Source organism: Sciurus vulgaris (genome assembly GCF_902686455.1).
Source record: "Sciurus vulgaris genome assembly, chromosome: 16".
Taxonomy (NCBI): domain Eukaryota; kingdom Metazoa; phylum Chordata; class Mammalia; order Rodentia; family Sciuridae; genus Sciurus; species Sciurus vulgaris.
In genome coordinates, this window is record NC_136477.1 from 26,699,478 (window position 1) to 26,723,406 (window position 23,929).

At 38.6% G+C, this 23,929-nt stretch overlaps 1 protein-coding gene across 1 annotated transcript in view; it reads left to right on the top strand.

Moving 5' to 3' along the window:
• Positions 1–5,502: 5,502 nt before the first annotated feature.
• SCN10A (sodium voltage-gated channel alpha subunit 10) overlaps positions 5,503–23,929 on the top strand; it is a gene marked incomplete at its 5' end in the record, with an annotated part of 94,377 nt that continues 75,950 nt past the window's right edge. The window contains 3 exon segments of the mRNA XM_079115630.1: positions 5,503–5,772; positions 7,843–7,961; positions 10,647–10,727. Of these exon segments, the coding sequence (XP_078971756.1) occupies positions 5,503–5,772; positions 7,843–7,961; positions 10,647–10,727 (470 nt within the window).

Genomic DNA, 23,929 nt, shown 5'->3' on the forward strand with positions numbered 1-23,929 from the left:
ATTAATATCAAAAACACATAAAGAACTCAAAAAAATTTCACACCAAAAAATCAAATTACCCAATTAATAAATGGGCAAATAAAGTAAACAGACAATTCTCAAAAGAAGAAATACAAATGGCCAGTAAATATATGAAAAAATGTCCAACATCATTAGTAATTAGGGAAATGAAAATAATCAAAACTATCCTGAGATTTCATCTCAATCCCAGTAAGAATGGCAGTCACCAAGAATACAAACAATAGTAAATTCTGGAGAGGATATGGAGAGAAAGGAACACTTTTACACTGTTGGTGGGATAATAAATTAGTACAATCACTATGGAAATCAATGTGAAGGGTACTTAAAAGACTAGGAACAAAACCACCATATGACCTAGCTATACCACTCCTTGGTATTTATCCTAAAGAATTAAAGTCATCATACTACAGTGACACATGCATACCCACATTTATAGCAGCACAATTCACTACAGCCAATCTATAACCCAGCTTACGTATCCATCGATGGTTGAGTGGGTAAAGAAAATGTATCCATGCACGACAGAGTTTTATTCAGTCATGAAGAAGAATGAAATATGTCATTTGCAGGAACATAGATAGAACTTGAGAGCATTAAGAAATAATGAAATAAAGTGAAATAAATCAAACTCAGTAAGTAAAGTTTAAAAAAAGAGTAGCTGTAACTTAAGAGCATACCATTACATGATAAAAAAAAAAAATCGAAAGTGTTAACATCTTTCATATTTTTTAGCAAATGCTTTTTAATGGGAAGAATTTTCATCAACATTGTTTTTCCTCCAGAACGCTTGTTCACTGTGCACTGCATTTCTGGGAAACAAATTGGAGGAAATGCAGGACTAGACCACACTCTAAGAGCTCTGAGCCAAAAACTCTATGAATAATCACTCAGTGTGAGTGAGGAGGGATGAAGAATTTCCACAGGTCTGGGAATGGCCTCTGAGAGTTGGAGCAGAGAGATTTCCCACTACAAAGCAGAAAGAATTGGCCCTGTAGTTCATCTGCCCTGCTCAGGACTCACGTTACTTTTAAGGGATCTTAACCTTCCCTGGGTCTTTAGAAGAGGTCAATATTTTTTCTTAAAGTCCTTCTCCCACTTGACATTAAGAAAGCAAAAGAAATAGAATAGCCCTGTTGGCTGATCTTTCCTAATTAGAAAGTCTTGAGGAAAGTACTGGGTAAAAGTACCTACAACACATTACTGTAAAATCCCACTTGTGAGCAATCTCACCCCTACTCTAAGAACAACCTTGACCTTGGCCAGAGGAATTTATGTCGACTCAGTAGAGTTATGGACACTTAGCGGCAAGTCAACCTCAGGGCTGAGACCACTTTAACTTCAAGTCCATGTTCTAGCACCTGATCTTCTGGCTTGGTCCTATTTTCGATCCTTAATATTGCATTCCCGAATCACTGAGGCAGATCCTACATTGTTCCTCTGTAACCAAGGCCTGGAACTCAAATTTTGTCCCACATGTAGTTCTTCTTCCCCAAGATAAGGGAGATAAAGTAGTTCTTGTCACTCAGAAGGAAAGAATTAATGACACTGATTGGATCCAGTCAAGTCAACAATGTCTGAATGACCACTGCATATATATACCTTGTTAATCAGGACATGAGAGTACAGCACACAGATCCTTAGGATAGAAAGAATTGCAAGACAGATGTTCAATCCTATAATGTACATTGATTTTGAAGAGTTCCCTAAAAGGAAAGCCATGTACAAGTGGGCAGGAAGAGAGGGAAAGAGGCAGGGGAAGTTTATAGGCTAAAGTCATGAAAGGCATTAAGGAAGAGGAAAAGTATCTGAGGAATGAGATCTTGTCTCAGGACTACAGAACATGGAAGGCCCGGCAACAGCAAACTGGGTTTCCCAATGTGGGTGCTAGATACAAGAACTAGGACTGGCTCAACTGGCAGAATCTCCATCACAGGGGACAGATCAAGAACTGTCTCTAGGTTTGGTGGAAGAAAACAGGGTCTCCATTATAGAGGTACTAAATTCAAATGCTGCCTCTGCCCCATCTATTTGACTTTGAGGGATGCTATCTAAATTTTTTAAAAACACTAAATTTTTTAATCATTTCTTTTATTCTCTACATTCCTAAGATTGCATCTGTGGTTTTGCTGCACTTTTCTAAAGAATATATTCTTTCATCTTTTCAACTTATGATTTTTGGAGTTACTGCTTCTCATTCAAGAAATATCTATTGATGCCAACAGATTCTAAACATTAAGCATTGGGCTAGGCTCTAGGGAATCAATGCAAAACAGAATAGATGTGTTCCCAGCTTTCACTGAGCTTACAATTCAGTAGGAGAAATCAAAAAGCAATCAGAAATTACAAATCAGAGATTTACTGAGAAAGTGAAGAAAGCTATGGAAGCATGAAGTGGGAATCCTAACACAGACTTTGTGTAGGAGGTAGGAAATCATTTCACATCCAGGAGTTAAAGAATGAGAAAGGGTTTTCCAGAAGAGCAAAGTGGTAGGATCATTTCAGGAGGGGTAACAGAACATGGAAAGACCTTAAGATGACAAAGAATGAGTCAAATTCAAGGGGGAAACTAATGAAAGGGATATGATTAGTGACCACAGAGTTGGAAAGTTTGGTTATCGTAAGTGCTGTGGGGAGATTGGTAGTGATTTTAAATAAGGGTAAATTAGAACTAGGTTTAGAAATATTCATTACAGTTAAAAAATGGGTCAGAAAGAACTAAAGGGGAAGTAAGAGGACATGCAGGACACCATGGGAATGCAAGCAGCTGGACCAGTGTACAGTGGAGAAGTTGGAGAGACATGAGAGCAGAGACTGAGGAGCAGTAATTAACAGCACTGATGTCTTACTGTACAGGGAAATGAAATGAAAAAGACATAATGGTTATACCCAGACTGTGGGCAGGCACAGAAATAAGCTGTGTGGGTCCATTCACAAAGGGAGAGAGCCATAGAGGAGAGGAAGCTACTAGAAAGGGATGTGGAGATGATAATGAGTTTGAGGCAGACTGAGTTTGAGGTGCCCATGGGACACTTAAGTGGAGATGCCAAATGAGGGTGTGGTCCCCAAGGACCCATGAGAGGCTAAGATAAAGACTCAGGACTCATCTGTATATAAATGAGAATGGACAACACCAGAATGGAAGAGATGTCCCCAGGAGATCGTGGCAGAGTTTAAGTACTGGTTCTACCACTTAGTAACGTTTTCTTGGAAAATTTAACATTGCTGCTCTGGTTTTTCATTTTTATGTTGAAGATAATATTTCCTAGGATATAGTGATGTTTAATGTGATGAAGAGTGTAAATTATTTCATCCAGGGTCTGGAACATAATGGAATCTTGGTAAATGCTAAGCCATTATCAGTGTGTTGATGTTGTTAATATCACTATTAATACCACAGTTTCTTTATTCATTCATCTGTTAAAGGGCATCTAGGTTGGTTCCACAATCTAGCTATTGTGAATTGAGCTGCTATAAACTTCGATGTGACTACGTTACTGTAGTATGCTAATTTTAAGTCCTTTGGGTATAAATCGAGGAGTGGGATAACTGGGTCAAAAGGTGGGCTGAATGTTTTCCCTGAGAAGTGGATGATGATATATAATGGGGGTGGCGGGTAGAAAGTGAGAGAAGAATGAAGGAACTTTAGATTATGTAGAAGGAAATGAAAGGGAGGGGGTGTATGAAAAATCATGGAATGAGACAGACATTATTACCCTATGTACATGTATGATTACACAAATGGTATGGATCTACATCGTGCACAACCATAGAAACAAAATGATGTACCCCATTTGTGTACAATGAATCAAAATGCAGTCTGTAAAAATATTTAAAAATAAATAATTAATTTAAAAATAAATTAATTTAAGACAAGAACCAAGAAGGTTCCCCTGGCTTAAGCCCCCCAGAGTTCTCTGGTATCCTTGTAAGGAAATATTTTAGGGTGGTGGGAGCAGAAGCCAAGCTGCAGACTAGGGAGAGGGAAGAACAGAAGTTCCTTGGATCAGACAAAGGGGAATAAAGAGAAGGGAGTGGGGATGGGAATAGGAAAGACAGTAGAATGAATCAGACATAACTTTCCTATGTTCATATATGAATACACGACCAGTGTAACTCCACATCATGTACAACCACAGTTCCATGTATGTATGATATGTCAAAATGCATTCTGCTGTCATGCATATCTAAAGAGAACAAAATTTTAAAACAAAAGTAAAAAAAAGAAGCCACTGCAAGGCCTTCAGAGTGAGTAGGAATTATGAAATCCAACAGAGAACAGGAAGAGGGAAGAGCTGGATGGGCTATGTCTCAAGTGGACATTCTTAAAATTGAAAAGGAGTTCAGTATCTCTAAATGCTGATAGGAAGGAGCCAGGAGACAAGGAGAGAAACAACTGTGAAATATTAAAGGAATAAGATTCTAAGTCAAAGGAAAAGATTGATCTTAGCCATGAGGGATGATACCTCCCCTGTAGTGACAGAGGAAAGGAGAGGGTGTATACAGGTAAGCTGAAGGTTTGGTGGCATGAAGTTGAGGGAGTCTATTTTTCTCCCTTAACCAGGAAACATGGTCATTGGCTTACAGCAAGAACAGATGCAGAGGGGACTGTGTTTGTGGTGCAGTGGAAAGAAAGAAAGAGAGAGAGAGAGAGAGAGAGAGAGAGAGAGAGAGAGAAGGAAGGAAGGAGGGAGGGAAGGAGGGAAGGAAGGAAGCAAGGAAGAAAGGAAGGAAGGAGAGTCAAGAAAGATCAGGTGTATTTGAAATCTCAGTCTAGAAGAAACTACTGACTAGGGAAAACATATGATTCCAAGACTACACTCATGTTCCCCATCATCCCTCAGCAGTCCAAGGTTCAAAGAAACCTGAATTAGACTGCCCTAGATTGACCTAGGATTGGGATTTGGGATAAGGATGAGGACATAGCTAACATGGAAGACCATGGGTCTCATCTGGTTATGAAGAAACTTGTTCAGCCACAGACAAAGAGCAGGTAACCAGGAGATCCAAATAAAGCTCAAAGGAAGAAATACTGAAAATGTCAATAAGTCAAATGTGGTGTTCAGAAAATAGGATGAGACTTAAGATAAAGTGGATCATGAACCAAAGCTTTGATGAATATGGGAGAGTGCCTGGAGCTCTTTGGTCCTAGAAATGAGGAGAGAGGGCAAAGTGGTGAAAGCTGGGGCCAGGGGTATTTCAGACTGTTGAAGAAGCAGTGACTTAGTGTTGGGGAGTAAAACCAAGACCTGAGGTACCTGGAGTAGGATGGAATCAACAGTCTCCCCTGAACATCACTGGGGGGATATGTTCCTGGGAGGAACCTTCTGTGAATTAAGGGAGATGAAGATGCGGGTGGGGAAGCTGTTCTATCCATCAAGACAGGACAGATGGGAGGGAAAGGGTACAAGAGCAAGCTGTCACCTCTCTGTGTTTATATTTACTCCCATAAGAGTTTAAATTCTTCTGAAGAAGAATGAGAAGATGGAATTCCCCTTGGGGTCCCTGGAAACTACCAACTTCCGTCGGTTCACTCCAGAGTCGCTGGTGGAGATTGAGAAGCAAATTGCTGCCCATCAGGCAGGAAAGAAAGTCAGAGAAAAGCATAGAGAGAAGAAGGACCAAGAAGAGAAGCCACGGCCCCAGCTGGACTTGAAAGCCTGCAACCAGCTGCCCAAGTTCTATGGTGAGCTCCCAGCAGAACTGGTCGGGGAGCCCCTGGAGGATCTAGACCCCTTCTACAGCACACACCGGGTAAGAGCTACCAGTAGGAATGTCTGCCCTCCACTCTTGGAGAGGAAGTCTCAGTTCCACCCGGCCCGGGGAGTCCTCCTGAACCCTGAGTGATATGACAGTCTGCTAAAGACTTAGTCAATGGGAGATATATCTAACTCACTTCTTTGATGCTCTCTTTATGATATTTATGATAAGAGCTAATAAAACCCAAATCCTCAAAAGCAGACAATTGCTGCAGAACTTGCAAGAAAAGTTGGCAGTTCCTGGGATGAGCCCTGGCTTAGGCCCCCAGAGGTGTTGGCCTTCTTTGCAGGTGGAGGACAGAGATCTTGAGGTTGGGGGAGGGGACATGGGAAAGGGGACCAAAAGCAGAATGATTTGAGCCAGTGGTTTTCCAAGTATGATCTTGGAACCCCTGGAGTCTTCCAAACTCTTTTAGTGGATTTGTGAAGTCAAAACTCTTTTGTAGCTGGGCACGGTGGTGCACACCTGTAATCCCAGCAACTTGGGAGTCTGAGGCAGGAGAATCATGAGTTCGAAGCTAGCTTCAGCAAAAGCGAGGTGCTAAGCAACTCAGTGAGACCCTGTCTCTAAATAAAATACAAAATGCGGTTGGGGATGTGGCTCAGGGTTGAGTTCCCCTGAGTTCAATCCCCTGTACAAAACGAAAAAAGAAAAAAATCTCTTTAATAATAATACTTTGATGTCATTTGTCCTTTTCATTCATATTTTTTATGAGCACACAGTGGTAAACTTAAAAGCTATTGTTGAGGAATAACATCACCACTGTAACAGCGACTGAAACGTGTGTCTGTACATTCTTGTGTTTTAAAATTTCCACCATTCCTAATTTTTAATATGATACATATACACAGACATAAATATATGTGTATACACCTTATGTGTATATACTTCTATACTTGTATATTAGTCAATTTTCCATTGCTTTGACAAAATATTCAAGAAAATCAACTTAAAAAGGAGGAAAGTTTTATTTTGACTTGTGGTTTCAGAGGTTTGGTCCATGGTTACTTGGCCCCCTCACTTTGGGCCTATGGTGAGGTAGATTATCATGGAGGAAGTTCATGGAGAAGAAAAAGTGCTCACCTCATGGTAGCCAGAAAGCAAAAAGAGAGAGAGGAAGTAGTTGAGATCCCAATATCCCCTCAAGGGCACATTGCCAGTGACCTAACTTCCTGTCACTTGGCTCTCCTCCTTAAAGATCCAACCACCTTCCCATAGTGCCACAGGATAAAGACCAAGACTTCAACATGTGGCCTCTAAGAGACACCTGAGATCCAAACCATAACAATGTACATCTACACACGCACATTTGGGTATAAGCAAAAAGGTATAAATGTAAAAAATTCTAGCGTTCTCAATAATTTGGGGAGTTTTTTTTAAATCAAGAAGTTTGAGAACTACTAGTCTAAAGAAGAGGTGCTTCAAGACACTTACCTCACCTGTATAATACTGTGGGTGTTCTACACAGTCAAAAAAATGGTGAGCACATGTTTGGTAGTTCCAAGGTCCAGGTATCAGTCATCTCAATATGGTCCATAGAGAAAATAAAAGGGCACTGGAATGTCTTTCTCTCTTCTCTCCTTTGCCAAGAGCCCACACCCTCCTAAATGCTTAAAGGAAGGAATCGGGAGAGGGTTTTGGAAGCAGAGGCCTAGGAAGTGGACAACAGAAGGAGCATCACAGGACCAGGAATGGTCCTCTGGTCAGAAGCAGAGTTAAATGCAACCAGACCTCCACCTTCCTGTTGCCAGAATCCTCTCCTGGGCATGACACATCTTACCAGCCTCCATTTAGCTGTCTGTCCATTAAGCACTCTCCGTGGGGCCATCCTGGTGCATAGTCAGCCACAAAGACAGGACTTTTTCTGGGAGAGTGAGGATAGGGCTTTGAATCCCTGATCCTTCTGACTCTGCACCTCCATCTGGCTATCAGTGACTCACGGCTCCCAGGCCCCTTCTTACTCACATGCCTGACACAATGCCACTCATGCTCAAAGACATGGCTGTGCTGTGTCAGGATTCCTGCTTCTCACTGGAGACCCACTTCTGCTCTGTTTTGTTTTAGACATTTATGGTGCTGAACAAAGGCAGGACCATTTCCAGGTTTAGTGCCACTCGGGCCCTGTGGATATTCAGTCCCTTCAACCTGATCAGAAGAACGGCCATCAAAATGTCTGTCCATTCGTATCCTTTGCACAGTTGCTTCTTCTGCATGTTAGAATCAGGTTCTGTCCAGTACCTTCTTTAGGGGTTAGCAGTAGAGCTTCCTACAATTGATTCTTCAGACAATGAGGAGATTAAATTGATAAAGCTATTTGTGGCTTTAATATGCCCAATATCCCCAAACAGTTCCGAGATTGCCTCAGTGGGACTTCACTGGACATGAGGCACTGCCAATACCACAAGTTACTCCAAAACTACAACAGTAGTCTGAGATTGCTGCCATGGGGGAAAGTAATGATTAGGGACACATTGGTCAAAAGTCTATATTACATGAGTTGCTGTAGGTAGCACCAGAAACTGTCTTTAGTTTTGTTTTTGTTTTGTTTTACTTTATTTTCAAGGCAAGCCAAACTAGCAGACAAAAGAGACTTGAGCTTGACTTCCAGGGATCTTCCCTAGTGACTGTCCAAATTGGAAATTCCCAATGACTAATTCAACCCTGACTTCCAGAAAGTTGATATGCAAGAACAGCCTTGCCCTGGTTGCCTGGCAGATGGTAGCCAGCTGCTTCTTAGGAAACTCCAGTACAAAGGAGCACCCACGTGGCCCCACCCTCTGTCACTGGGGGACAGCTTGTGGGATCTCTGGTCACTTCTCACTGAGTAAGCATCACATAGAGTCATCTGCACACTCAACAAGAAACTGCACTGCTTGATAAAGGTGCATTCCACTTTCTGTTTCCACGTTTTATCTTTACCATTAGCCAAGAGAAATTATATTTTCTGAATTGAATATTGGATTTCCAGATTCTTCAAAAGAACTTAATGATAATAGCAGGCTCCCTTTTGCTAAATACTTCCTTAATGTCAGTGCTCTCATAGGTACCGAAGTCTTGGAAGCAGAGATTAGCATCCCCATTTTACAGATAATGAAACAGAGGTATTTAGTAAATTGCCCAAAATCTCACAGCTAGTTAAGAGGTCCAGCCTGCCTTCTTAGGGCAGTATCTGCAGTGAGGAAGTAGGCAGTTAATGGATATAAATTAGAATAATTATTATCTCAGTGTGTCATCTCTACTTGGGCAGTTGTTGCATTAAAAAATATATATATAGAGAGAAATATATATATATATACATATATATATATATATATATACAGAAATTACAAATAAAGAGAAATAGCACATCCATAAACTCTTCATGGATTTTGGTTGAATTATGTCTAGGTAAGTAAGAAACAGCTAATTGGAAATAAAATCCCTTTAAAGAACCAAGTGACAGGTAAATATTCTTTTGGTCTTGAGATTTGAGAAGTAAATAATTATTTGGTGGAGTCACAGCTGCATAGAACATCTGATGAGGCGTCTCCTCCTCTCAAAAGTCTATGTTATATAGCAGTTATATATTTGAATCTCATCAATTTGGTAACTGCAGCCACAAAAGATACTCTTCAAGGTGTGGAATCCTCAGGGACTATAATTAAATATTTCACCCAAAATTACAATTCCATTTTCTGTGAATATTTTCATATGCCATCTGATTGGTAGAATTAGAGATATGGTTTTAATTTAATCTTGGGTTAACATTTCCCCCTATGTAGACACATTTCTTAATTTATTTGTAAATGAGCAAGGAAATGTGGTTTAATTAATAGAATTTCCCTGTTCAAAATAGATGTGTTCCTAAGTAACCATAAAACAAGGGACACTAAAGGCATTTATAGAAAACCAAAGTGGATTTAAATACTTCTGCTCAAAATGAAAACTAAAGTGAATTTAAATACTTCTGCTCAAATTGAAATCATGAAAGATGAGTCGGGCTCTCTCCCTCTCTCTGTAGGTCAGACTTCTCTCCAGGCTTTGCTTTTCTGTAGGAAATCTTGTTAGGAGGCCAGCTAGCTCTGAGGAAATGTCCACATGGGAGAAAGTTGCCTTTGGGTCCTCCCAGTCACCCTTTCTTCCTATTTACCCACTTCCGCTCACCTTCCTTTCAAAGTCTCCTTCCACTTCCAGAATGCCTTTGCCTATTCCCTGCTCCTGACATCTTCCTCTCTGGCTATGCATAACTAATCCTATTTAGGATTTTCTTCCCAAATAAGTATTTTACTTCCGGGTGCCTGTCTCCACCATACCCACCCAGAAGTCTGTTTCTTCAGCATGGTAGAGCTCAGCTATGTTAGGAAAAAGATCTAACTAAAATAGTCCTATGAAGGCTGGTACCCTGCCACTTATCTCTAAATCCCTAATTTCTCCTTGACTTTTAGAATAAAAGAGACTTTTGTTGGTTGGAATTTCAGGTCACCTTGTCTGGTGAAATGAAAGTCTCAGGACAGAAGGACATTTTGGGAAAAGGGATTCTCTTTTTTTTTTCTTTTTCCAAAGGGTTTGTTACCAGACAGAGCTGAGCCCACATCCCCATGGTTAACTGGCTGCAAAATCTCAGAAAAGTTATTTAAGCTTTGAGAACCTGTTTGCTCAGATCAAAAATGTAAATAATAATATTCACCCATAGGTTGCGTGCTATTAGAAATAAGTGGGTAGGGTTTTCAGCCCAGGCACTGGGTAAATATGAGGGAGTATTCTGTGACAAGACCATAATGCTGATATTAGCTACGAGTTATGAACTTGATCATTCAGCATCTAGGTGGCCTACATGACATCAAGGAGACACGGTGACTCTCAGTTCTTCCTTAACACTGGCCTCTCAGGTGGTTCACTTTATTTATCACGGTCACCATATTGGTCAATTGTGTGTGCATGACCCGAACCGACCTTCCAGAGAAAATCGAGTGAGTAGATTTACCATGATTATTGTGCCATTTTCTCTCTTTGTTCGCATCTCTTTCTTTCCTTGGTGGCTTTTTTCTTTCATTTGTCCTGTCACCTCTCATTTGGGTAATGCTATATTCTATTATCGATTTGACTTTGTAATGATGAGATATTTTTCCTACGGACTTTGTTTCACAAACACACATATAATCTTCAACTTCAAAAAGTCACTACACGATCAGGGACGCTCAACCTTAGTCACGTGATGAAAAATCCTGGAGAGATTTTTTAAAATCCTGTTGCCCAGAGGGTTTCATTTCATTGGACAGGGTGGTGTGAGCAGAAAGTCCTCTCTGCTCCCTGCCAACACACTCTCAGGTGCTAAGTATACACGTGAATGAAGTTTAGGGAAGACCTACTCTGAAAGAGAGGCAGAAGTACAGTTACAACAGAATAAGGAACTAATGGTTCTTTGGGACTGGTTTATTTTACTTAGCATGATATTTTACTTAGCATGATATCCAACTCTATCCATTTGTTGGCAAATGCCATAACTTCATTGTTCTTTAAAGCTGAGTAATATTCCTGTGTGTGTGTGTGTGTGTGTGTGTGTGTGTGTGTGTGTGTGTACACTTAGATACCGCATTTCCTTTATCCATTCATCTATTGAAGGACACCTGGGTTGGTTCCATAGTTTAGCTATTGTGAATTATGCTGCTATAAACTTTGATATGGCTGTGTCACTATAGTATGCTGATTTTAAGTCCTTTGGATATAAACCGAGGAGTTGGATAGCTGGGTCAAATGGCAGTTCCATTCCAAATTTTCTGAGGAATCTCCATACTGCTTTCCATAATGGTTGCTCCATTTTGCATTCCTGCCCGTAATGTATGAGTGTATCTTTTTCCCCACATCCTCACCAACATTTATTGTTGCTTGAATTCTTGATAATTGCCATTCTGACTGGAGTGAGATGAAATCTTAGAGTTGTTTTGATTTGGAGAATATCATGCTAAGGAAAATAAGCCAATTTCTAAAAAACAAAGTCTAAGTGTTTTCTCTGATATGCAGAAGCTAATTCACAATAAGGGATGGGGCTCTAGAGAACAATAGAGTTACTTTATATTAGGTAGAGGGGAATGAAGGGAGGGGAAGGGGTATGGGGGAAGGAATGATAGTGGAGTGAAACAGACATTATTACCTCATGTACATATATGGCTGCATGACCGATGTGATCCTACAACATGTATAATCAGAAAAATGAGAAATTATACTCCATTTATGTATGATTTATTAAAATGCATTCTACTGTCAGGTATAACCAATTAGAACAAATTAAAAAATTTTTAAAGAACAAATGGTTCTGGTTTATATTCACAAAATAACCCATGAATGAAGCTGTTTAAGTTGTCATGACTCATATCCTTCAAAGTGACCTTAATACTGAGCTTATTCTGTCTCCATGGGTTAGCAGGCAAAGCCTCTGTAGTTTCAGAATGGGGGTCCTTTCCCCAAACACCTGCACCACCACATCTGGGACAGAAGCCCCTGCCCCAGCTTGCACCTGACTTTTCTTTAGGCATAACAGCAGGATCTCTGCAGAGCTTTCTTTTTTTTACATTTTTATTAGTTCTTTTCAAATATACATGACAGTAGAGTGTATTTTGACCTCTTTTACATATGTGGAGTGCAACTTATTCTAATTAGGATCCCATTCTTGCAGTTGTGCACTATGTGGAGTTTCACTGGTCATATATTCATACATGAACAAAAGAAAGTTAATGTCTGATTCATTCTAATGTCTTTCCTATTCCCCTTCCCTTCCCTTCATTCCCCTTTATCTAATCCAATGAACTTTTATTTTCTCCCCCTATAGTGTGTCAGCATCCACATACCAGAGTGAACATTCAGCCTTTGGTTTGGGGAATTGGCTTATTACACTTAGCATGATTGTCTCCAGTTCCATCCAAGCGCCATAATTTCATACTTCTTTATGGCTCAGTGATATTCCATTGTGTATATATACCACATTTTCTTTATCCATTCATCTGTTGAAGGGCACCTAGGTTGGTTCCATAACTTAGCTATTATGAATTAAGCTGCAAAGCTTTCTCTTTTTCCAACTTTTTGTTTTTTGTTTTGCTAATCATAGCAGTAATGCACCCCACACTAAAGAATGTGTTCTATTTCTATTAATAGATTAAAGGAGAAAAATCTTGTGGTCACCTTGATTGATGCTGAAAAACGATTTGATAAAGTTCCATTTCCAGTTGTGATTTTAAAACTCTCAGAAAAGTTGGAATAGGCTGGAATTGCCTTGCTCTGAGAGAGGGTGCTCAGCGGGCGTATGAGGGTAGCCACCATCATACTTAATTGTGTACAGGGAATCTTTCCCTTTCAGATCAACAGAAAAAAATTAGAGATGTCTTTTTTACCCCCTGCCCCAACTTTGTGAAAGAGGTTCTAGGCAGTGTGGAAAGGCAAGGAAAAAAAATAAAGGGTTCTTGAATAAGAAAAGTACCAAAGTATGGTCATGTAGATATCATATTATATATATAACATACCTAACATAACTACAAACTAATAAAATTAGTAAGAGAGTAGCTGAATCTGATTTAATATGCATAAATCAATTACACATCTATGCACTAGTAACAACCTAGAAATAAAGTAACTTAAAAATACCACTTACACTGGCATTTAAATATATCAAGTATCTAGGAACGGGATTATCAAAGTATGAGTAAGATTTCTACAAGTACAATTATAAAATCTATTAAGTAAAATTAAAGGAAATCCAATAAATGGGGGAGGTGATGTTATGTTCTTGGACTCAAAGTCTCAATATTGGAAAAACTCCCCCAAATGACTAATCAATTGAATGTGATTCCAATAGAAATTCCAACAGACTTTTATTGCTTTACTTGACAAAGTGACTAAATTTATATGAAAATGCACAGAGTAAATCATAGCCAAGATACTTTTGAGGAAGAAAACCGAGGCAGAAGAATTCACTCTACTGAGTGTGAAGATATCCTCAAGCTCTAATAATGGAGAAGTATGCACTGGTATAAGATCAGTCAGGTCATAAACAGACCAATGCACAGACATCTGATCTGTAATCAAGGTGACACCACAGAACAGCAGGACAAGGATAATCTTCAGCAAATGATGCAGGATAATCAGGAATCCCAGGGGAATAATTACATGGAACATACAACTTTACAGTACACACAAGAGTTAACTCTAGGTGGATTGATGCCTTATTTTCTTTGTGAAACAACAAGATGTAAAGCTTTTGGAAGGAAAAAAAGAAGAGAACATGACCTCAGGACTAGGAAATGGTTTTTTTTTTTTTTTAATTCTTCTTAGTTACACATGACAGTGGAGTGTATTTTGACATATTATACATACATGGAGTCTGACTTCCCATTTCTGTGATTGTATGCGACCTGGAGTTACACTGGTTGTGTACCCATATCTGAAGGAAAAGTTTTACTACACTGACACAAGAAATACTCACCATAGAAGGAAAAGACAGGAGCATTTTAATATACTAAAATTAAGACTTTCTGTTCATCAGAGGACAACTTTTAAGAGCATGGAAAAGAAAGCCTCCCGAGTAGAAGATATTTGCAACACCGTGTATCTAAGAAGTGCCTACATCCAGAGTGATGAACCCCTACAAACCAATTAGTAAAATGGCAGTGCCCCCAATTGTGAAATGAGCAAAAACCTTGAACAGACCTTGAGCCAAATGGTCAATAAGCACATCAATGTATTCTTAAGACTTTTAATCAATGAGGCACAAATTAAAATCACACTGAGATGATTACATACTCATGATCTAAGCAAATTTTAAAACATGATAAAATGCCAAGAATGGGGACAGATATGGAAGCAACAGAAACTCAGTGGACAGCGCATGAGTTGTAGGCAACCTCTTTGGATAGCAGGAACATTACTGAGTGTAGGAAAGGACACGTACATTGTGTTTCTCTAATTATATTCTTAGGTACCCACACTCAACCAAAACATGTACTTTTGGGCACCAAAATATGACTACAAGAAAGTTTATGAGCATTGCCCATAAAAACTCAAAACTGAAAATGAATCTTCAAACACATCAAATATTTGTGATATCCTAAAATGGAATAATGTACAGCAATTAAAATGAATAAACTATAGCTCCACAGAAGAACAAGAATGAGTCTTAAGAACATAATATTGAATGAAAGAATCTGGACACAAAGGATTATATAAATATGATTCCATTTAGACAATATTCAAAAACAAGCAAAACTATTTCATTTAGGGAGTGTCTTGATCTGTTTTCTGTTGCTATAACAAAATAACTGAGACTAGGTAATTAATGAAGAATAGATGTGTATTTGGCTTACAGTTCTGGAGTCTGGGAAGGCCAAGAACAGGGTGTGGGCATCGGTTCAGCATTTGGTGGGAGTCTTTTTGCTGCATCATAACATGGCATAGGGCTTCACATGGTGAGCAAGGATATTCAGCCCTGTGCTTCTTCTTCCTCCTTATCCTCCTCCTCCTCTTTTCTTCTCTTCTTTTTCCTCCCTCCTTTCCTTCTTCCTTCCTTCTTCCTTCCTTCCTTCCTTCCTTCCTTCCTTCCTTCCTTCCTTCCTTCCTTCCTTCCTTCCTTCCTTCCTTCTTTCCTTCCTTCCTTCCTTTATCTCTCTCTTTTTTCTTGTACTGAGTATTAAACCCAGGGGCACTTGAGCTACATCCCCAGTCTTTTTAATTTTTATTTATTATTATTATTTTATTTTTATTTTTTATAATACTTGGAATTAAACCAAAGGCCTCATGCATACTAGGCAGGTGCCTTATCACTGAGCTACATTCCAATCTCTTCTTTTTTTAATTCAAGGCAGGGTCTTGCTAAGTTGCTGAGGCTGTCCTCTGACTTGAGATGCTCCTGTCTCAGTCTCCAGTGTCATTGGGATTACAGATATGCACCATCATGCCCAGCTCAAGCTGTTCCTTTTCTCATGAAGCCACTAATACTGATATTATCATCGGGGCTCACCTTCATAACCTCCTCTAATCCTAATTACCTCCTAAAGACCCCCACCGCTAACTACCATTCATATATGAATTGGAGGATTAAATCTCCAAAACAGGAGTTTGGGTGGAGGGGGGAGACATAGTCAAAGCATAGCATACTTTGAAGGTAAAAATAGAAAAAAATAAGGCAAGAAAAAGCACCAAAAATTAGGAGAATAGGAACCCCCAAGACAGAAGAGGGAGGTAGGGAAGAGGTTGCAGAGTGCTTGTAATTTCCATTTTGTGACATGGGTAGTTGTCATTCAAGTTGCTATGAACTGAAAATTCATATGTTGAAACCCTGACCTCCCACATGACTGTGTTGGACATAGAGCACTTAAGGTGACGAATGAGGTTAATGGAAGTCACCAGGGTGAGACTCTTTCTCATAGAATTGGTGCTCCTGTAAGAGGAAGAAAACCCAATGTTCTCTTCCTGCCGTGTGAGTCCCTGGGAGAAAAGAGCCATCTACAAGCCAGGAAGGGGACTTTTACTAACCCTGGACCCTCCTGGCACCCTGATCTCACACTCCCAGTCCCAGAACTCCGAGAGAACTTCTTTTGTTGAAGTCCCCTGGTCCACAGTATTTTGTTATGGCATCCAGAGCTAACTAATACACAAGCATTCATTTTAAAACCACATAAAAATTTAGGTTTCATGTCCATTTTTTATTATGCCTATTACATGCTGTAATAAAACGCTTTAAAAACAAAATAATTTTTAAAAATAAATGACCATTGCATAAAGTAAATAAAAATACAAATTAGAAGATAGTAACTGAGAAATTATAAAATTATAAAATCATTTTATGTGACTAAAAACACATAGCATGGAAAACTTTTATCCTTCTTTTGGATTTTTAATCTAAAGCATTTTTTCTCAAAACAAGTTATTTGGGAGTTATCTGGGGATTATGGTTAAATATGGATGATAGCATGCATATATTTTAGCCCACTCTCAAAATGCCAATAAAATGACAGCATAGGAGTAAGAGCAGTATAAATACACAAGAACAAAGAGAGGAGAACGGAAATCACAGAGGACAAAGGATGTCAAAACAATCTTGGGAGACTAAAAGTGGGTGGAAGAGAGGTAAATCATTTAGCTGATCAGAGTTTGGTAAGCCACAGCGCCTGCAGAGGGGGATAAAAATGAGGATCAGGCATTTGACCCCCTGCAAGCTCCGGAGGTACTGGAAACAGCGACAGGATACAAATAGCAAAAAATGGGAGCAGAAAGAGAAAAGAACGTGGGAGCAGAGAGTAGGTTCACGTAGTGCTGTTTCTATAATAGCAAGAAGTCAAAAAAATATTCTCAGGGTTGATAAATCAAGGAAGGGGAAAAAAACCTGTCATATTCAACAGTACAAGGGTGAACACCAGAAAGTTCTTATTTAATGCAACCAATGGAGAAAACAAAGAGGAAATAGAATTGTCTAAAACAAATCAGAGACACTGTTCAAGGAAATAGCATTTGAAGGGCAATGTGCTACATAGTTTTAATTATGATTATACATTTATGGTGATGTTTATACTTACAAAGCTAAACACTGCAGCAAAACTACAAACTTCTAAAAATTAGAGGAATTGTACAGACACACACGAAAAAATAAAAGCAAATAAGACATAGCAGATAATCAAGTATTTTTAAAGGCTATGCAATACATACGTAATACAAGCAAATCTGTCCTGTCGGCAAGTATAAATGGATTTGACTTACCTAATCCAAAAATTCATATAATATTACAAAGCAATACCCAAAAAAGATGTTCTTCAGAGTGACACACAAGAAAACTAAAATCAAAGAATAGACAAAGATACACGCAAAAGCAAACAAAGAAAGCAAGTCACAATCTGTATCAGAGAAAGTGGAATCTAGGTCAAAAAGCATTAAACAGAACAAAAATGATATGTTGTAAAGCTAAAGAACCCATAACGGTAACTTATATTGTTTGAACAAGTGGTGGAGCAACACTATTTATAAATCAAAAAGTATAAAAGTATAAGGGTCAATAGACAAAAACATTGTAGGACTGGGAAAGTTTAGTTAACTTCTTTCAGCTTTAGTTTAATTTCTGGTATACCAGATAAAGTGAGTAAAAAAGAATAAAGAAAAAGACAACTTAAGCTATATAACCGTGACATATCGGATTAGTATATTGCAAATGATATTCCTGGCACATAGAGATTACATCTCCTTTTCAAAAGACCATACAAATTTACCACATAGTAAACCACAACAAAAGCCTCAATAAATTCCAGAAATTAACAATAGTAAAAAATTATCTGATTACAATACAATAAAATTAGAAATAATAGTAAGATCAGGAAAAAAATAAGAAGTCTTTCTACTTGGTAATGGTTAAATCTTCTCTGAAGAAACTCTTTATAAAAGACAGTTATAAACTAAAACTATGGAATTTCTAGGGAAGAAAAGATGTTTTAAAAACCAGTTTAATTGGAACCTAAAAAAATGTAAAAATGTGCTCAGGAAATCATTTACAGCATTGAGCAGATCCTATTTATATCAGTAAAAGATGAAAAAGATTATATATGTACCTAACATAAAATTAGAAAAGATAATAAAATAAATGAGAAGAAAATAGAAAGAAGAAATAATTATAAAAGGAGAAATAAATTGGAAAGCAAAACAATAGGACTAATACATAGAAAATCTCTTGTTTTAAAAAAAAATGCCCAAGACCTTTATGCTGAAAAATGACAAAATATTATTGAGAGAAATTTTAAAGCACTTAAATAATCTTAGGATATTTCAGGTTAATGGATTAGAAGCCTCACTGCTATTAAAATGTTAATGCTATCCAAATTAATCTATAGATTTGATGAAATGCCAATTAAACTCTCAGTAGCAATAGTTTTGCAGAAATAGGATGAATAGCTTTTATTTGCATGGATGAAGCAAAATTCACTTAATGATCACCCTACTGATGACATTCATGTTGATGCTAATCAATGCAATCCTCACATTTTGCCATCACAGATTCTCTAGTGAATAGCCTTGTGTACATATCTTTGCACACATAATGTGGGTCAATTTAAGGAATTAATTTCTATAAGTGGAATTACCTGGACGGAGGCATGTACAATTTTAATTTTTGAGATATTGTCCAATTTGTCTTCCACAGTTGTGTCAATTTCCATTCCCGGTGATTATTAAATCCATTCTTTATCAGATTTTGCATTAACTGAATTGTTGACGCAATTTGCTTTATAAACACAGTTCGAGAAAACATAAAGTATAAAAAAACTTTTCCTATCTGATTCTAGTCCTGGGAACTCATGTGACAGTATCTGGTGAGCTGAGCATCTTTGGCCTTGTGGATTTTACTTTTGAAATGCAAACTGATAACAACCATTAGTGGTTTGCTACATTGCTGGGAGCCCAGAATAAGAGACTAAATATCCTCAGGATAGACTGGGGCTCCAAGGCTCATGCTGTGTATTTTTAAAGGAAAAATAAATTGTAGCCAGTGAGGAATCAGAAGCAAATCCTATCCCTGTGTTCTTGATACAATCTTGTGGATGCAAGTGGTTCCCGGCATTTATCTTCCCTCCCTTTCATTAGCCCTCCCTGAAACACTAGCTTTGCACTATTACCTGCTGATAATCACAGCTCCCTGCCTCCTGCCTGTCTGCCTCTCCATCTGCTTGAAGGAAGATAGAGATACATACTCCATTTTTAAATCACTTCTTGTGCTCACAAAGAAACAAGAGATCCAGTAAGGCCAGAATAGAGAAGAATATGCCAGATTGATATTCAGGAGGAGACAAAAGGTACAGAGAAGCAAAAGGTGTTAGCAGCAACCAGACTAGGACTTTCCCACTCTCCTTGTGCCCCAGACTCACACAGAACCACTGAAGCGCCACTTGGATGGTCTTAGAACACCCGTCACTAGCCATACTAGACTCTGGAAAGACATCTGACAAACTGCAGCAGTTTGGTTGCAGGGAAAACCATAATGAAAAGAGAAGTGTTTTATCATCTGGGGGAAAAAAAAATACAGGAAATTAATCTGAACCTAGTGGCAAATAGGGAATTGGGTCCCTGGCATTGCAGGCATAAAGGCTTTGTCTTTTCAAATTTATGGGAAAGCTATCATATTATATGCATGTTTTATCTTATGCTTTAAAAAATCAATATTGTGTTTTGGTTATTTATCTAAATGGACCATTGTAGACCTAATTCATTAATTTTCACTGCTATATAATATTCCATAAAGGTGTTCTGTATTTTCTTCTTAAAGTCATAAGGTTTTTTTCCACATTTAAATACTTCATCCTTCTAGAATTTACTTTTACATGTGTGTTGTATGAGACAGGTTTCCAACAATTCTGTGTAAATTATCCCAGCCTCATTTTTAATGGACCATATGATTCCTACTGTTGACTCTGTCACATACCAGATTCCCACTCCCACTTGACTCTATTTCTCCCAGTAATCCACTACCCAAACTTCCATATTATCTTTTCAATAAAGCTTATCAACCTCACTTTTATAAACAATTGGCTATCTTTACAAGCACAAAATAAGGCTTTCCTGTACAAATTGTCAGATCTGATGTTAAAGGTTGAGAAGACACCAAAACTATAGAGTCACCTGTTCATCATCATAGCCAAAACAGGCATACTCTTGATAAGACATGAAACCAGCTTCAAAATCAATGACAGATATCGTGTTTAGAAAGGAAGCAAGAAAAACAATTGGTAGAATGCGGTTAGCAGGACTACTGTATTCCTTATAATGTGACTGGCATTTAAAATCAATGACTGTTATGTATGTGAACAAAGATATTTTACTTTATCATTGAACAAAACTGACTTAATCAGTTGTCAGCATATGTTCCATCTATATGTGAGAGAAGTGCTTAATGACACTTTGTCCTACTTATTGTGAAGCTAATTTTAAAAGAAGAGATTTTTCTCTTTTTTTAAATTAAAGATTAGTTTTAAACTATCAAACACACTTAAAAAGCAAAGCTGGCTTTGCTGGGTGTGGTAGCACATACCTGTAATCCCAGCGACTCCGGAGACAGAGGCAGGAGAATCATAAGTTTGAGGCCAGCCTCCACAACTTAGCAAGACCCTAAACAACTTAGTGAGACTCTGTCTCAAAATAAAAAATAAAAAAGACCAGGAATGTGACTCAGTGGTTAAGCACCCCTGGACTCAATTCCACTACACAAAAAAAGGTAAGTCGGCTTATACACAAGTATTTACGCAAGTATTTATTTACAAGTATTTACACAAGTATTATACACAAGTATTTGTATTCACAATAGCCAAAAGGTGGAAATAGTTCAAATGTCCATCAACAGATGAATGAATAAACAAAGTGTAGCTTATACGTAAAGGATGAACTATTATTCAGCCTTAGAACTGAATGCTGATATGTCCCAACATGGATGAACCTTGAAAAAACCATTATGCCAAGTAAACTAAACCAAACTAAGAGAATAAATGTACAATTCCATTTATATAAAGGACCTAGAGTAGGCAAAATTATGAGGTTAGAGAGTAGAGGTTCCCAAGGAGTGGGGAACGATGAATTGTTGTTTCATGGGTACAGTTCTGTTTGAGAAGATGAGACAGCGAAGGTTGTACAACATTTGTAAATGCATTTAATACCACTGAATTGGAAAAATGGTTTAAGGGGCAAATTTTATGTTGTGTATATTTTACCAAGATGTTTAAAAAAAAAAAAAAACAGGTGTGATTTGACGTTGAAGAAATTCCAATGACAAGGTCAGCAAGGGAAAGACTTGCCATCCAAATGCACTGTTTCCAGCTGCCAGCACGTGACTCCTTCCTGGAAAACAGCTGTGGGTCCTAGCCTGCCTCCAGACCCTGTTGAGGAACAGAGTGGAAACTGTGAATGCAAACTGAGGGTGACCACTTAGTGCATGTCACCTGCGCCTAGTGGGCAGAGACAAAAAGTGAGGATGAGATGCTGGTCTCCTTCCCTGAATGACTCTGTCTAGCGAACAAAATACATCTACCACAGTGCTTGAAAATTGCAGGATGAAATTTTTTAAATGATCGTTTTTATGAATACAAGCGGTACAGTTCAGTGATCCATTCAGGATTTTGAATAGAATGGATCTTTGACTGCAGAGCCTAAATGTCAGGATTTCTTAAAACAGAAAAGCAGTACAAATGGCTTAAATAGCTGGGTTTGACTTTTTCCCAATATCCAATGATTTTTTTCACTTACTAGGAAAAAAAAAAAAACCTCAGGGAAACACACATTGGGCATCTTAAAAATTACATCCAAATGCTGCAACTGGACATCAGGAAAGAGCATCCAGAGTCAAATGTCACCAAAGAGGTGCACGCCCCCATCAGCCACTGTCTCCTGAGATGGTCAGCCCGGCAGCTCTCAGCTGTGCTGAGCTGGAGCCCTCGTCCTCTGGAGAAACACTGGAAATAGTCTTCCAACAGAACTCTCTCCCTGATTTCTGGGTCTGTGTTTGATCTGAAAAGCCAGAAATACCCGTCAATGCTTCCCAACAGCCTATAATTCTGAGTTAAGATTTTCTAATTTAGAAAACATAAAGGGGGGACACCAACAAGATAGGGTTAAGGCTGACAGCTGAAGCAGCTCTGCAGTCAGATAGAGGTTTCTTCCTGAACAGTTTCAAACACTCTCCTCTTGAAGACACAAAAAACATTACTGTTATTCGCTTTTTAATTTGATTTTTTTTCCCTTTTCTTTAAGATAAACATGTTCTTGGTCTTAAAGATCACATAGTTCTATAAGAATCCTAACAAAAAACAGCCAGCAATTTCATGTTCTTCAACTCCTCACCCTTAATCCCACCTTTCCAGAAGAAATTTCCTTCTGCTTTTTCACTTCTTTCTTCTGATGTCTCCTGATTTCCAATATTAGGCTCACTGTACTATTTTTTTTTCCCCCCACTCAGGTGACTTCCTCTGAGCTTCCCACAGTGGAAAAAGTAGGAATTGGGACCATATACCCACGCTCATTTCCTTTCACTCCCATCTTCCCATTGTATCATAGTTTTAGAATTTTTATTTGTTCTAATTAGTTGTACGTGACAGTAGAATGCATTTATGCATTTGGATAGATCTTACATACATGGAGTGTAATCGCCCATTCTTCTGATTGTACATATTGCAGGATCACATGGGTCACGCAGTCATACATGTACCTGAGGTAGTAATGTCTGCTTCACTCCACTATCATTCCTACCCCACACCTCTTCCCCTCCCTTCACTCCTCTCTACCTCATATAAAGTAACTCTATTCTTCCCTACCTCACTCCACCATAGTGAATAAGCTTCCACATATCAGAGAAAACATTCAGCCTTTGGGTTTGGGGGGTTTGGCTTATTTCACTTAGCACGTATATCATAATTTTTGATTAAGTCCTCACATAATATATACATGGGCCAGCCACATGTAGGATGACCCGGTAAGCTTGCTATGTAGGACAGTGGCATTGGATAATGATTCCTTTTTGTGCAATGTTTTTGCTCTCTCTGGAGTTCATAAGGATTTCATTTCCTCCTTTGCACGGTTTTCTATATCCTTATCCCTCATTTGTTTCAAAACTCTTTTCCGAAGCTTTAACCCTTTCTTCAGCCCATTTGAACACATCAACTTATCCATCAGTTTCAGTTGTTCTTGGGGAAATCACTTCTGGGGTCCTTCAACTCCTGCCTCGACCTGGCCTACGTGTTCTGTAACTCTGATGCCCAATTCTTCCCTGGAGAGGCTTCCCATCCTCTTGGATTCCCTCTGTCTTGCTCTTGGATCCCACACCCCCACCCTCCTTTCTACGTCCTTGGTGTGGGTGTTAGTGGAACACATTTTCTAGCAATTTTCATAGATAGGTAACTGGGAAGTCAATTTTCTGAGACTTTACCTATCAGCAATTACGTTTCTTCTACCCTCCTCTTTGACAGTTTGGTTGGGGAAGATATTCTATAGTAGAAGTTATTTTCCTCAAAATTTTTAAATCTTTGTTCATTGTCTTCTAACTTCCACGGCTTCTTCGAGAAATCCAATGATATTTTCATTCTTACTCCTTTCCATGGTCTTTTTTGTTTCCTCTCTCAAGAAAATTTTTGAGCTCTTCTGTTTGTGCACAATGCTCTGAAAATTGTGATAG